Source organism: Crocuta crocuta, unplaced genomic scaffold (genome assembly GCF_008692635.1).
Source record: "Crocuta crocuta isolate KB4526 unplaced genomic scaffold, BGI_CrCroc_1.0 scaffold25, whole genome shotgun sequence".
NCBI classification, from domain to species: Eukaryota; Metazoa; Chordata; class Mammalia; order Carnivora; family Hyaenidae; genus Crocuta; species Crocuta crocuta.
In genome coordinates this window covers 12,677,516-12,689,299 of record NW_027532015.1, presented here as the reverse complement: position 1 = coordinate 12,689,299, position 11,784 = coordinate 12,677,516, and the positions used below count along the sequence as shown (strand labels likewise).

The following is an 11,784-nucleotide window of genomic DNA, read 5'->3' as shown; positions in this document are numbered from 1 at the left end:
CACAGTGTCATTACCACAAACTACCCTAGTTCTGCTGCTTGGGTACTGATTTTTTTTTTTTATGTGGCTGAAGCATTTTCCTTTTTTCTTGTTTAAGGTTCATTATACTTGAATGTGTCCTTGTAGGAGTGCAGGCTAGAAACAAGTGTAAAACATGTATAATTGAAGTAACTCAGATTCTTGGGGTGCCTCGCTGGCTCAGTCGGTGAAGGGTACAACTCTTGATGTTGGGGTTGTCAGTTTGGGCCCCATGTTGGGTGTAGAGATTGCTTAAAAATAGAATCTTTTGGGGGGCACCTGGGTGGCTCTGTCAGTTGAGTGTCCAACCTGGGCTCAGGTCATGATCTCAAAGTTGGTGAGTTTGAGCAACGCATCAGGCTTTCTGCTGTTAGCATGGAGCCTGCTTCAGATCCTCTGTCCCTGAGCATGTGCGTGCTCTCTCTCTCTCTCTCTCAATCTCTCTCTCTCTCTCTCTTTCTCAGAAAGAAAGAAAATCTTTTGGGGCGCTCAAATGGCTCAGTTGGTTAAACATCTGACTCTTGATTTTGGCCCAGGTCATGATCTCACGGTTCATGAGATCAAACCCCATGTCAGGCTCTGTGCTACCAGCTTGGGATTCTCTCTCTCCTCCCCTCTCTCTGTGCCCCTCTTCCGCTTGCTCTCTCAAAATAAATAAACTTAAAAACATACAATATTGTAATAAACAAACAAACAAATAAACAGTAACTCAGATTCAGTTCTTCTCCTTTGCTTGGCTGGGATGGACCCATAGATGCTGTGCAGTGGGAAGGGGGTGGGAATGAAAACTCAAGATACTGGGACCTGACTCTGAAAAGGAGGCTGAAAACATTTCTGGTTTGCACCTTATTTTATTCATCTGCTTTATAATTCCAAGTGAGAGCATACTGTCCTCCAGGAGCCAGTGAAAGGGTTGTGATGCCTGTCTGGAACAGTGAGGACCCCAATCCGCGATCCACGGGGATTAGCTGTTCCTTGTGTCGTCACTGCCTCATTGGGCTTAATGTTAATCTCTCAACAATGAGAGGAGCCCTCCTGACACTTGTCTGTGGATACGGCATGCTGCCAGCACATGCACAGCTCCATCCTTTGCTCTCCTGCTTACACACACACACACACACACACACACACACTCCCCAGACTGGCATGCCAATAGGTTCATTTTATGTATGTATGTACGTATGTATGTATGTATTTATAATAATTATATTAAAGTTTATTTATCCATGTGGGGGGGCACAAGCAGGTGAAAGTCAGACAGGAAGGAAGGGAGAGAAAATCCCAAGCAGTCTGCACCCTGTTAGCATGGAGCTGATATGGGGCTTGAACTCATGAACTGTAAGATCACGACCTGAGCTGAAACCAAGAGTTGGAGACTTAACTGACTGAGCCATGCAGGCGCCCCACCAATAGGCTCGNACATGCACAGCTCCATCCTTTGCTCTCCTGCTTACACACACACACACACACACACACACACACTCCCCAGACTGGCATGCCAATAGGTTCATTTTATGTATGTATGTACGTATGTATGTATGTATTTATAATAATTATATTAAAGTTTATTTATCCATGTGGGGGGGCACAAGCAGGTGAAAGTCAGACAGGAAGGAAGGGAGAGAAAATCCCAAGCAGTCTGCACCCTGTTAGCATGGAGCTGATATGGGGCTTGAACTCATGAACTGTAAGATCACGACCTGAGCTGAAACCAAGAGTCGGAGACTTAACTGACTGAGCCATGCAGGTGCCCCACCAATAGGCTCATTTGAAACCACTGTTTTGTCTTAGGTTGTGACAAAGCTGCATGGACAGGGATCAAGAATGAGCAGGGGCCCCGGATAAATCCAGAGGGGCAGAAACACACAGCATAATAGGTTACTGCTAACCTTGCAGATAAAGTAGGTAGCCTCTTCTTTAAAACAAAAATCAAAAAACCTTTTTCTTTTGCAATAATTTTCAACTTATACAAAAATTGCAAAAAACTCTGCAAATAATTCCTTTATAACTTTTCACCTGGATTCTTCAATGGTTAGCATTTTACCATGTTGCCTTATTATTCTGAATCATTTGAGAATACATTGCAAACATGATGCCATTAACCCTAAGCATCTCAGTATGTGTTTCCTTAAAAAAAAAAAAAAAGAAAAAAAGACATTCTGCTGAAAAATCAAAGTACATCCTCCAATACCAAGAAATCAGCACTGATACACTGATACGCTACTATGGTCTAATCCACAGATTCCATTTGAATAGTTCTGATTGTTCCAACAATGTCCTTTCCTTCTCAGTCCAGATCCAATCCAGGGTCACCTCTTGTATTTGGTTTCCTTGTCTCCGTATCCACGTTTGATGCGGAACAGTTCCTCAGTTCTTTCTTGTCTTTTAACACTTTTAAAAGTACAGACCAACTTGGGCACCTGGGTGGCTCAGTCGGTTAAGCATCCAACTTCGGCTCAGGTCATGATCTCACCATTCATGGATTTGAGTCCCACTTTGGGCTCTGCACTGACAGCCCAGAGCCTGGAGCCTGCTTCGGATTTTGTGTCTCCCTCTGTCTCTGCCCCTTCCCCACTCATACTCTGTCTCTCTCTCCTTCAAAAATATAATAAAACATTAAAAAAAAGTACAGACCTACTTGGTTGAATGACCTTCAATTTGTGATTGGCTGGTACTTCTTCAAGATCACATTCAGGTTATGTGTTCTTGGCAGGAATAACACAGAAGGGACACTGTGTTCTCAGCGGACCACACTGGGGCACATTATGCCGATTTGTCCTGTTGCTCATGCTGTTGACTTCTCATCACTTGGTTAAGATGATTAATTATTAGGTCTTTTGTACTTATTAATAGGTAACTAAAAAGACTTTGAGTGATTAATTTTAAATCAAAACGATTTGGGTCTATGCAAATACCCTGTTCCTCATGATACTTTCACCCACTGGTTTAATATCCGTTGATGATTCTTACCTGATGTAATTTTTACTGTGATACCTGGCAAGAGCTCATTGTCTAACTTCTTAATTCCTTCTACATGTGTCATTAGTTGGCTTTCTGTTGCAAGATAGAATTTTTCCTGCTCCCAAGATTTATTTACAGATGACGCTCCAGTGAGGCAAGCAGTTCGGGTAGATTGGTGGTGAAGACGGTCCCTGGGTCTTATGGGTGTTCAGCAACTTGTTTATGAAGATAACTAAGCTTTTTTGCCCCTAATTGGAGATCTTATTTTCATTTCGCACTGGAACTTTCTGGGGCTTGACCCACCCTGTGGAAATTTAGCTTATACCTTCAGAGAAGGTCAGAGAATTTCAGAGAAGACACACTGCAGAATGAGATCCATTCAGAGACAGGACTTTTCTTCCAGTGAGTTAATCTGTGTCCATTAGGACCTGCTTATAGGACAGCAGAAGCCACTCAGCAGTGAGAAATTGTTCCATGGTCCCAATGGCTTGAGCTAAAGGAGTTCTGGTGAATTCTGTTGCCAAATTTTCCAATCAGCTATGAGATTGGTCACAGACATCTGTAACTTCACTGAGTTTGGGGGAGATTAGGGGTTCCAGGGAAGAGTTTGATTTGCTACTACCTGGATTGCTTCTAAACTTTCTTGTTCTAGTGATTCTTATTCACATATGGTGACCTATTTGGTGGCTTGGGATTATCACAGATGTTTATGGCCAATATCTAAAGAGAGCAATTAGGAATTAAGTATCTCTCTTTTTTTTTTTTTTTTGGAGTTGGGGGCTGCAGGGCCAGCAATGCATCTTTCATGGACCATAAAATGTCTCTTTGGTCTAAGGACTATGCAGCTCCCAGATTTTTTATTCACTCAAGATCCACTTGTGCTCAGGTGGCACACAGAATAATGTACGAAGTTTTGTTGATATATGCTATATTTTTATAAAGTTTCTTTTTAATAGATATCACTTTAAGAAAGTATTGTTGAGGGGCGCCTAAGTGGCTCAGTCAGTTAAGCGTCTGACTTTGGCTCAGGTCACAATCTCTCGCAGTTTGCGGGTTTGAGCCTTGCATCGGGCTCTGTGCTGACACAGCTCGGAGGGAGCCTGGAGCCTGTTTCAGATTCTGTGACTCCCTCGCTCCCTGCCCCCCCCCCCACTTGTGCTCTCTCCCTCTCTCTCTTTCAAAACTAAGTAAACATTAAAAAGAAATTATTATTGAATTTGTTTAGGCATGATGATGGTATTATATATTTTTTTAAATGCTCGTATTGTTTTGTAAGGCACACAGAAATATCAAAGAGGAAATCATAAGGGAAATGAGAATACTTCAAATGGAGTGATGATGAAATTACAACACATCTAAGTGGGTGGGATGAATGCGGTGATCTGATGTCTTAGATTGGCTTTAAAATAAAATGGGAGTGAGGGAGGAAGAAACAGGAGGAGGGAGAAGCGAAGGAGGAGGAGGGGAAGGAGGAAAAGATGATGATGTAGCAGAAACCAGACTGGTTACAAGATGACAATTATTAAAATTGATTAATACAAGTCATAATAGTACTAAAAATATTACAGTGAAATAAGACATTTTCAGATAACAAGAAAGTGATAAAGTTTGTTATCAGAAGACCTGCAGTGAAGAAAGGCTAAAACAAATTCTTCAGGCTAAGGAAACTGATAACAGATGGAAACTTGGATTTACCAGCGGGAAATGGTAATGTGTGGGAAAATGTAAAAATTTGAAGTTATTTTACAGACATATGACTGTTTAAAACAAAACCAATGTGTTATGAAGCTTATAACATAAGTAGATGCTGTATTGTGACAAAAGCTTAAAGATGGCAAGAATGATGCCATTGCACTGTTCTTGAATTTTATGAATATTCAGTCTAAATAGACTATGAAATGTCAAAGATGCATATTGTACTTCCTAGCAACAACTTAACTGCATAATTCAGGAAGTATCCTAAAGACCCAATAGAGGAATTGAAATGGAATACAAAAAAAATTAATTATCTCAAACCAAGACAGGAGAGGAGGAATAAACTTTCATAAAAAATAAAATTAAGACCTGGATTCAATCATATCAATAATTATATTAAATATAAATAGACTAAACCCTCAAATAAAAGACAGTAGTGAATAAATGAGCTTTAAAAAGCAAAAGCAGGGGCACCTGGGTGGCTCAGTTGGTTAAGTGTCTGACTTCGGCTCAGGTCATGATCTCATGGTTCGTGGGTTCGAGCCCCACATCAGGCTCTGTGCTGACAGCTAGCTCAGAACCTGGAAACTGTTTTGGATTCTGTGTCTCCCTCTCTCTCTGACCCTCCCCCTTTTCATGCTGTGTGTCTCTCTCTCAGAAATAAATAAAACATTAAAAAAAATTTTTAAAAGAAGCAAAAGCAAAACAAAACAAGATTTAACTATATACCGACCATAAAGGATACACTATAAAGATTCTGATTGGTTAAAAGTAAAAGGCTAGGCTACAAATACTAAGCACATAAAAGCAGACTGGCAATATTAATATCAGACAGAATGGACTTCAAGACCAGGAATATTACTGGAAAGATAGAGAGGGACATTCTATACCCTTCATCATGAAGTCATAACAATTATAGATATGTATGTACCAAATAATAGTTTCAAATTACAGGAAACAAAAATGAGTGAATTATAATACAACAACTAAACAGAAAAACCAGTGAGAATATAGAACTGAACAATTTCTAAACCACCTTGACCTCATCATAGACAATTAAACCCAACAACTTCTAAATAGATGTTTTTCATGAGCAAAATAACCCTCACTAAGAAACATAATTTTCTGGTCCAAAAATTAAGACTCAATACATTTCAGAATTGTTAAAATCTAATTAAGTATATGTTTTAACAACAATGCAATAAAATTTGAGATTAAAAAATGTAAAGTATCCAGAAAATCTGAAAATATTTGGAAATTGACTCACTTACAAATAACCTGTGGTCAAAAAAGCACACGTGAGGGAAATTAGAATATTTCTAATCGAATGACGATGAAAATACAACACATCTAAATGGCTGGGATGGAGCTGAAGTGCAGTAGAAGAAAATATGCCATTTAAATTCTTACTTTAGAAAAGGGGAAAAAAGGATTAAAATTAACTATCTAAATTTCCACCTTAAGAAACTAGGGGAAAAAATCAAATTACACCCAAAGTAAGCAGAAGGAAAGAAATGATGAAAAGCTGAAATCAATAAAATAGAAAATGAATAGAGAAAAATTTATGAAAACAAAAGCTGTTTTTTAAAAAAGAAAGTAATTGAATTGATAAACCCCTGGCAAGAATAACCAAGAAAAAAGAAGACAAAAAATTGCCAATATCAGGAATGAAAAAGGGAATGTTGCTATAGATCCTCTGAACATTAACAAGATAAAAGAAAATCTAATGGTCCTTGGTGGCTCAGTGGGTTAAGCATCAGACTCTTGGTTTTGGCCCGGGGTCATGATTTCACGATTTCCTGCACTGACAGCGCAGAGCCTGCCTGGAATTCTCTATCTCCGTCTCTCTGCCCCTCCCCCATTTGTGCTGTCTCTGTCTCTCTCAAAATAATTAGATAAACTTTAAAAAAAAAAAAGGCAAAAGAAAATCATCAATCATTTTATACTAATTAGTTCAACAATTTAAATGGTTTTGCAGTTTCCTTAGATGTTTTAAATAGTGGTTTTGTAGATTCCACATACATGAATTGAGACAGTTTTACTGCTTCCTTTCCAATATGTATGTTAGTAACTTTTTTCCCCGCCTCATTGAAATGACTAGGATCTCGGATGCCTGTTAAATTGAAGGAGTGAGAGTGAACATTCTTGGTTTGTTCCTATGTTAGGGAGAAGGCATTACTATTTCACCACTAAGTGTGATGTAGCCATAGGGTTTTATTCTAATAACACTGGGAAGTCATTGTTGGGTTTTACGTATGAATGACATTATCTAATTTATGTTAAAAACAACAACAACAACAACAACCTGAGAACCACCTGGCTGGCTCCGTCTCTTGATCTTAGATTTGTGAGTTCCAGCCTCACGTTGGGCATAGAGGTTACTTAATGAAAAAAAAAATTGGAAAAAGAACCCCACTTGGGCTGCTGTGTAGAGAATGGGCTCTAGGAAGAGGAGTGGAAGGAGGGAGACTCTCAGGAGGGGCTCTTTCAGTTGTGCAGGAGGGAGAAGGAGGTGCTTTGCAGTGGTAATAGCAGTGGAGGTGGAGAGAAAGCGGTTGGACGTGGAGGTACCTATTTGTAGAGCTGACAGGACTTGCTGATTTATTGAATTTGGAGTAAAGGAAAAGGCAGAAAATCCAGATTTATAGCTTAAATAACTAAGTTTATTTCAGACTTTTTCCCTGTGGATTTTAGATATTTTTATTATTCATCTTCAGAATGGATCAGTGAAAGTAGATACAGTATTTTTAAAAATCTAGCTGTTACCTAGGATTTAAGTTTTTTTTTTTTTAATAGTTAGAACATTATAGAAAGAACAATGACCAATATTTATACTGGATTTTCGGTCACTTTTAGACCCTAGTGTTCTGAACTAAATTTCCGTGTCTTTCTTTGTAGGATTGTCCAAGAGTGGTTTTCAGAAAGGACGCAAGTGGCCAGAGTGGATTTCTCGACAGTGTTACCGCGCTTCATTTCTCTATATATCTTTTCCTTTCTGAATCCAAAAGATTTGTGTGCAGCTGCTCAAGTCAGCTGGGCCTGGAAGTTTTTAACTGAACAGGTTGACTACTTGTCGCTTCCTAGTGATAGCGCCCAAATACAGCTGTGTTCTGTAATGAGACACCTGGGTAGCTTCCTGCCCTGAAGATAATAATGGAGGGTATTTGAACCATAATTAACTTAACCCTTCAGAGCAAACATGGGGAGAAGTTAAATACAATAATTTATTTTGTAAGTGAGGGGATATACACTATTCTAATAATTCATGTAATTTTAATCATCTTCAAATACTCAATTTAATGATTTAGAAGACATTTTATCTTGGCTAAAGAAGTCCACTTCTGTCATGAGAAATTAGTTAAGCTTTGGTTATCGTCCGGTATTATTTTATCCATGATAATTCACCTCGAAAAGTGCTAAACAGCCACAACCTCACCTGATCCCTCTTTGACTAACGTCTGTTAAGGAATGTAAATCTGGATTTCCAACATCTTCTGCCATTAATTTTGCCTCTGGTTTATTTGTCTCATTTTCTTTTTAAAGATTTAACGAAATGTAATGGCAGACATACTTGAATACAAGTCAATAACTTACTTCTTTAACATGTACAAACTTCCCAGATTGGGCTGGTGTTAGCTTCTGATCTCAGAGAATACCTAGCTTTCCAGGGAGAGGCCACACGCAAAACCAACTGAGAGCCCTCGGTCTGCAGCATTTAAGAACCCAGGCGAGGTGTTTGCACATGTATTGTTTCCTGACTTTTTACTTTACTTTTCTTTTTTTTTTAAGTTTTTAAAATGATTTTTATTTATTTCTGAGAGAGATTGACAGCGTGAGCAGGGGAAGGTCAGAGAGAGAGGGAGACACAGAATCTGAAACAGGCTCCAGGCTCTGAGATAGCTGTCAGCACAGAGCCCGACCGTGGGGCTCAAACCCACGAACCATGAGATCATGACCTGAGCCAAAGTCAGACACTTAACTGACTGAGCCACCCAGGCGCCCCTACTTTTCTATGTCCTTATATTTAACGAATATGTCTTGTAAACAGAATATTGTTGCAGGGAGTTGATTTTTAACATTTGACAGTCTCTGGCTTCGAGCTGGGGTAATCTGTCTATTTACATTTGTGCACATACTCTTATATGTAAGCTTAAGTCCACCGTTTTACTGTTTACTTTTTGTTTGTTCCTTGTGTTTTATATTTTGTTTCTCTTTTTGTCTTTTGGAGTACTTCGATGTTTTTTAGATCCTTAATTTTAAACTCTTAGCAGTTTTCTCCTGGCTATATTAGAGATTATAGCACTCATTCTAGGGTGGTTTTCTCTCTCTTTCTTTTTTTTTTTTTTTTTTCTTTTTTTTTACCACTTCTGAGATAAAGCTAGGGGATTAGGACCCTCCATCTGCTGCCCCCCCCACCCAGTTTCTATGCTATTGTCAAATATTTTAATTTTAGACACACATGCGCATGCGTACACACACACACACATACCTCACAAGACTATTCTTTTATACAGTCAATGTTTATTTATGGTAACCACATATTTACATTTTCTCTTGCTCTTCATACCTTCCTGCATCTCTGAGTTTCATCATTTTCCTTTTGAATTCTCTTTAATATTTCTTTTAGTGCAGCTTGCTGCCGACGAATTCTTTTATTTTTGTCTGAAAATGTCTTGATTTTACCTTCATATTTGAAGGATATTTTCACTGTTCACTGAGAATTTGAACTCTAGTTTAGCAGTTAATTTTATAGAATTTTGAAATTTTTCTGTTATTCTCTGGCTTCCATAATTTTTTTTTGAAGAAGAAATAGGAAGTTTTATTATTGCACCTTAGCAGTACTGTTTTTATTTTCTCTAGCTGCTTTTAGGATTTTTTCCCCCTCAGTCTTGTCTTCTGTTTTCTGCGATTTTAATATGATGTACCCAGAAATGTGTGTGTGCGCGCGCATGCACGTTTTTCCTCTTTTCTGATTTACAGTGATTTTTTAAAATCTGAAATTTAATGTATTTTCTCAGTTTCAAAAAGCTCCCTGTCACATCCCCTCATATATTGCTCCTGCCCCATTTTCTCTTTTTTTTCCTCTGGGGTTCCAGTACTTCTGTACAGAACAAAGACGGACTCATCCCTCTTGTAAGCTTCAGGCTCTCTCAATGTATCTTTTCTACCTTTTTTGGCCTTCAGTATTTCAGCCTGGATCTTTCTTCTGGCTTTTTTAGTTTATTAATTATCTCTTTAGCTGGATTCTAACTGGCTTTTAAACTGGCCCATTGAGTTTTAAATTTCAACTATTATGACTTTCAGCTCTAGAATGTTGATTTGATTATTGTGCCAAAATTTCTCACCTAGCTATTTAATTTCTAAGACATATTGATTATATGTTGTTTATTTTATTTTTTTTAAATTTTTTTTTAATGTTTTATTTATTTCTAGGAGAGAGAGAGAGAGACAGCGTGAGCAGGGGAGGGTCAGAGAGAGAGGGAGTCACAGACTGAAACAGGCTTCAGGCTCTGAGCTGGCAGTCAGCACAGAGCCTGACGCGGGGCTCGAACCCACGAACTGCGAGATCATGACCTAAGCGAAAGTCGGACGCTTAACCGACTAAGCCACCCAGGCGCCCCATATATGTTGTTTATTTTTTAAGTTTGTGCCTAACAATTACAAAACATGGCTCTCCTGAGGGTCTCTACTTAATAAAAAATCATAAAAGACGAAAGAAGAAACAAACAATTCTCCTTTTGTGTGCCTGGTATTTTTGATTGAGTACCAGATACTGGATATAAGATATTGTTGCAATCGATAATTTGAGTCTCTGGATGAGGTTATCTTCTTCCAGAGGGAATTTGCTTTTGCTTCTGGCATTTGGTTAGGCTAGGAATAGATGCCTTAACTCCAGTCAGAGAAGGAGATATTTCAGAGCTAGCTTCAGTCTTTGTGGTAGTTGGCTAATTCCTTATCCTCACTGATAAGGATCTCAACTGAAAGCCTGGTGTGATTACCAGGGCTCTTCCCCTTAGTGGGTCCTGAATTTGAATTTGTTTCCTCTCTTCCTCATGAGAATACCTAAAATTCTTGTCAGCTTCCCTGTGTTCCAGCCAGAACTTTCTGCTTTGCTTCTCAGCCTGACCTTTCCTTTGGAACTGTCAGATGCCTTGAAATGAAAAGTAATGCCAAATGTTGGGTTCACCTCTCTGGGTTTCCCTTCTCTCTGGGGTCATGCTGACATGAGTCATTGCATTCATAGCTCTATATGCCTTCAAATAATTGTTTTTAGTATTTTCTCTAGATACCTGATTTGATTAGATCCCATGAAGTTTGGTGTTTCCATATATCAAAGCTGGTTGCATATTGGCAAGATCATGTGGTTCAACCAAAGATGTTCCCAGTGGAAGATTTGGTCTGAAACAAACTAATACACTCTTGCTAGTAGCAGAATCCTCAGAATGTAGGGTAAATCAAATGCTATGGGAGCAAGTGTACACAGATGACTAATACATATATTCATATATAACGTATTGTCATCAAAGACTACTTTTCTATAAAGTAAGGTATGACTCTTTTTAGTTAGTGTCAAATTTAGATGACAAGCCAGTAGCACAAGAAATCTCAATGTAAAGAAAAATTATCTGTGTACCCGAGACATTATTACTAGGAAATTGTCCTTTAAAATTTCTGGCAACCTCTCTTTCTCATTTCTTTTTCTGCAGGACTGCTTATGGATGCCCAAATGCATTAGGTTTGGGTGGTTTCTGCCCTATACTCCAACGGATAATGAGTATGGTGCTTGGAAGCATCATTACATTGCTTGTGTGTCCAGCTTAGATTGGCTAATCCCTAGGGAAGCCACTGCTATGTATGGGACCTTGAATGAACCCAAGAGAGAAGATGAGGAGCTACAGGAGAGACAAAGAGAAAAGTGCCTAAGAAAAATAATTTGGGAGAAAATTGCACTACGTAAAAGTGAGCAGCATTTTAAAACTATATCTTATCCAACTATTGTAGAAACAAGTGGATTTACATACAAATTCCCACAGAGAAGGATAGTTATGTCTTTCTGGAAGAGCATGTGGGTGGAATTCTCTAAAGTATGTTCAGGACAAGTTCTCCCCC

The 11,784-nt window shown here is 38.7% G+C and overlaps 1 protein-coding gene across 1 annotated transcript in view; it reads left to right on the top strand.

Moving 5' to 3' along the window:
- Positions 1-11,784, top strand: part of ECT2L (epithelial cell transforming 2 like) — a 68,127-nt gene that overhangs the window by 13,047 nt on the left and 43,296 nt on the right. The window contains exons 3-4 of the mRNA XM_077776076.1: positions 7,573-7,735; positions 11,382-11,634. Of these exons, the coding sequence (XP_077632202.1) occupies positions 7,573-7,735; positions 11,382-11,634 (416 nt within the window). The remainder of the gene's footprint in view (positions 1-7,572; positions 7,736-11,381; positions 11,635-11,784) is intronic.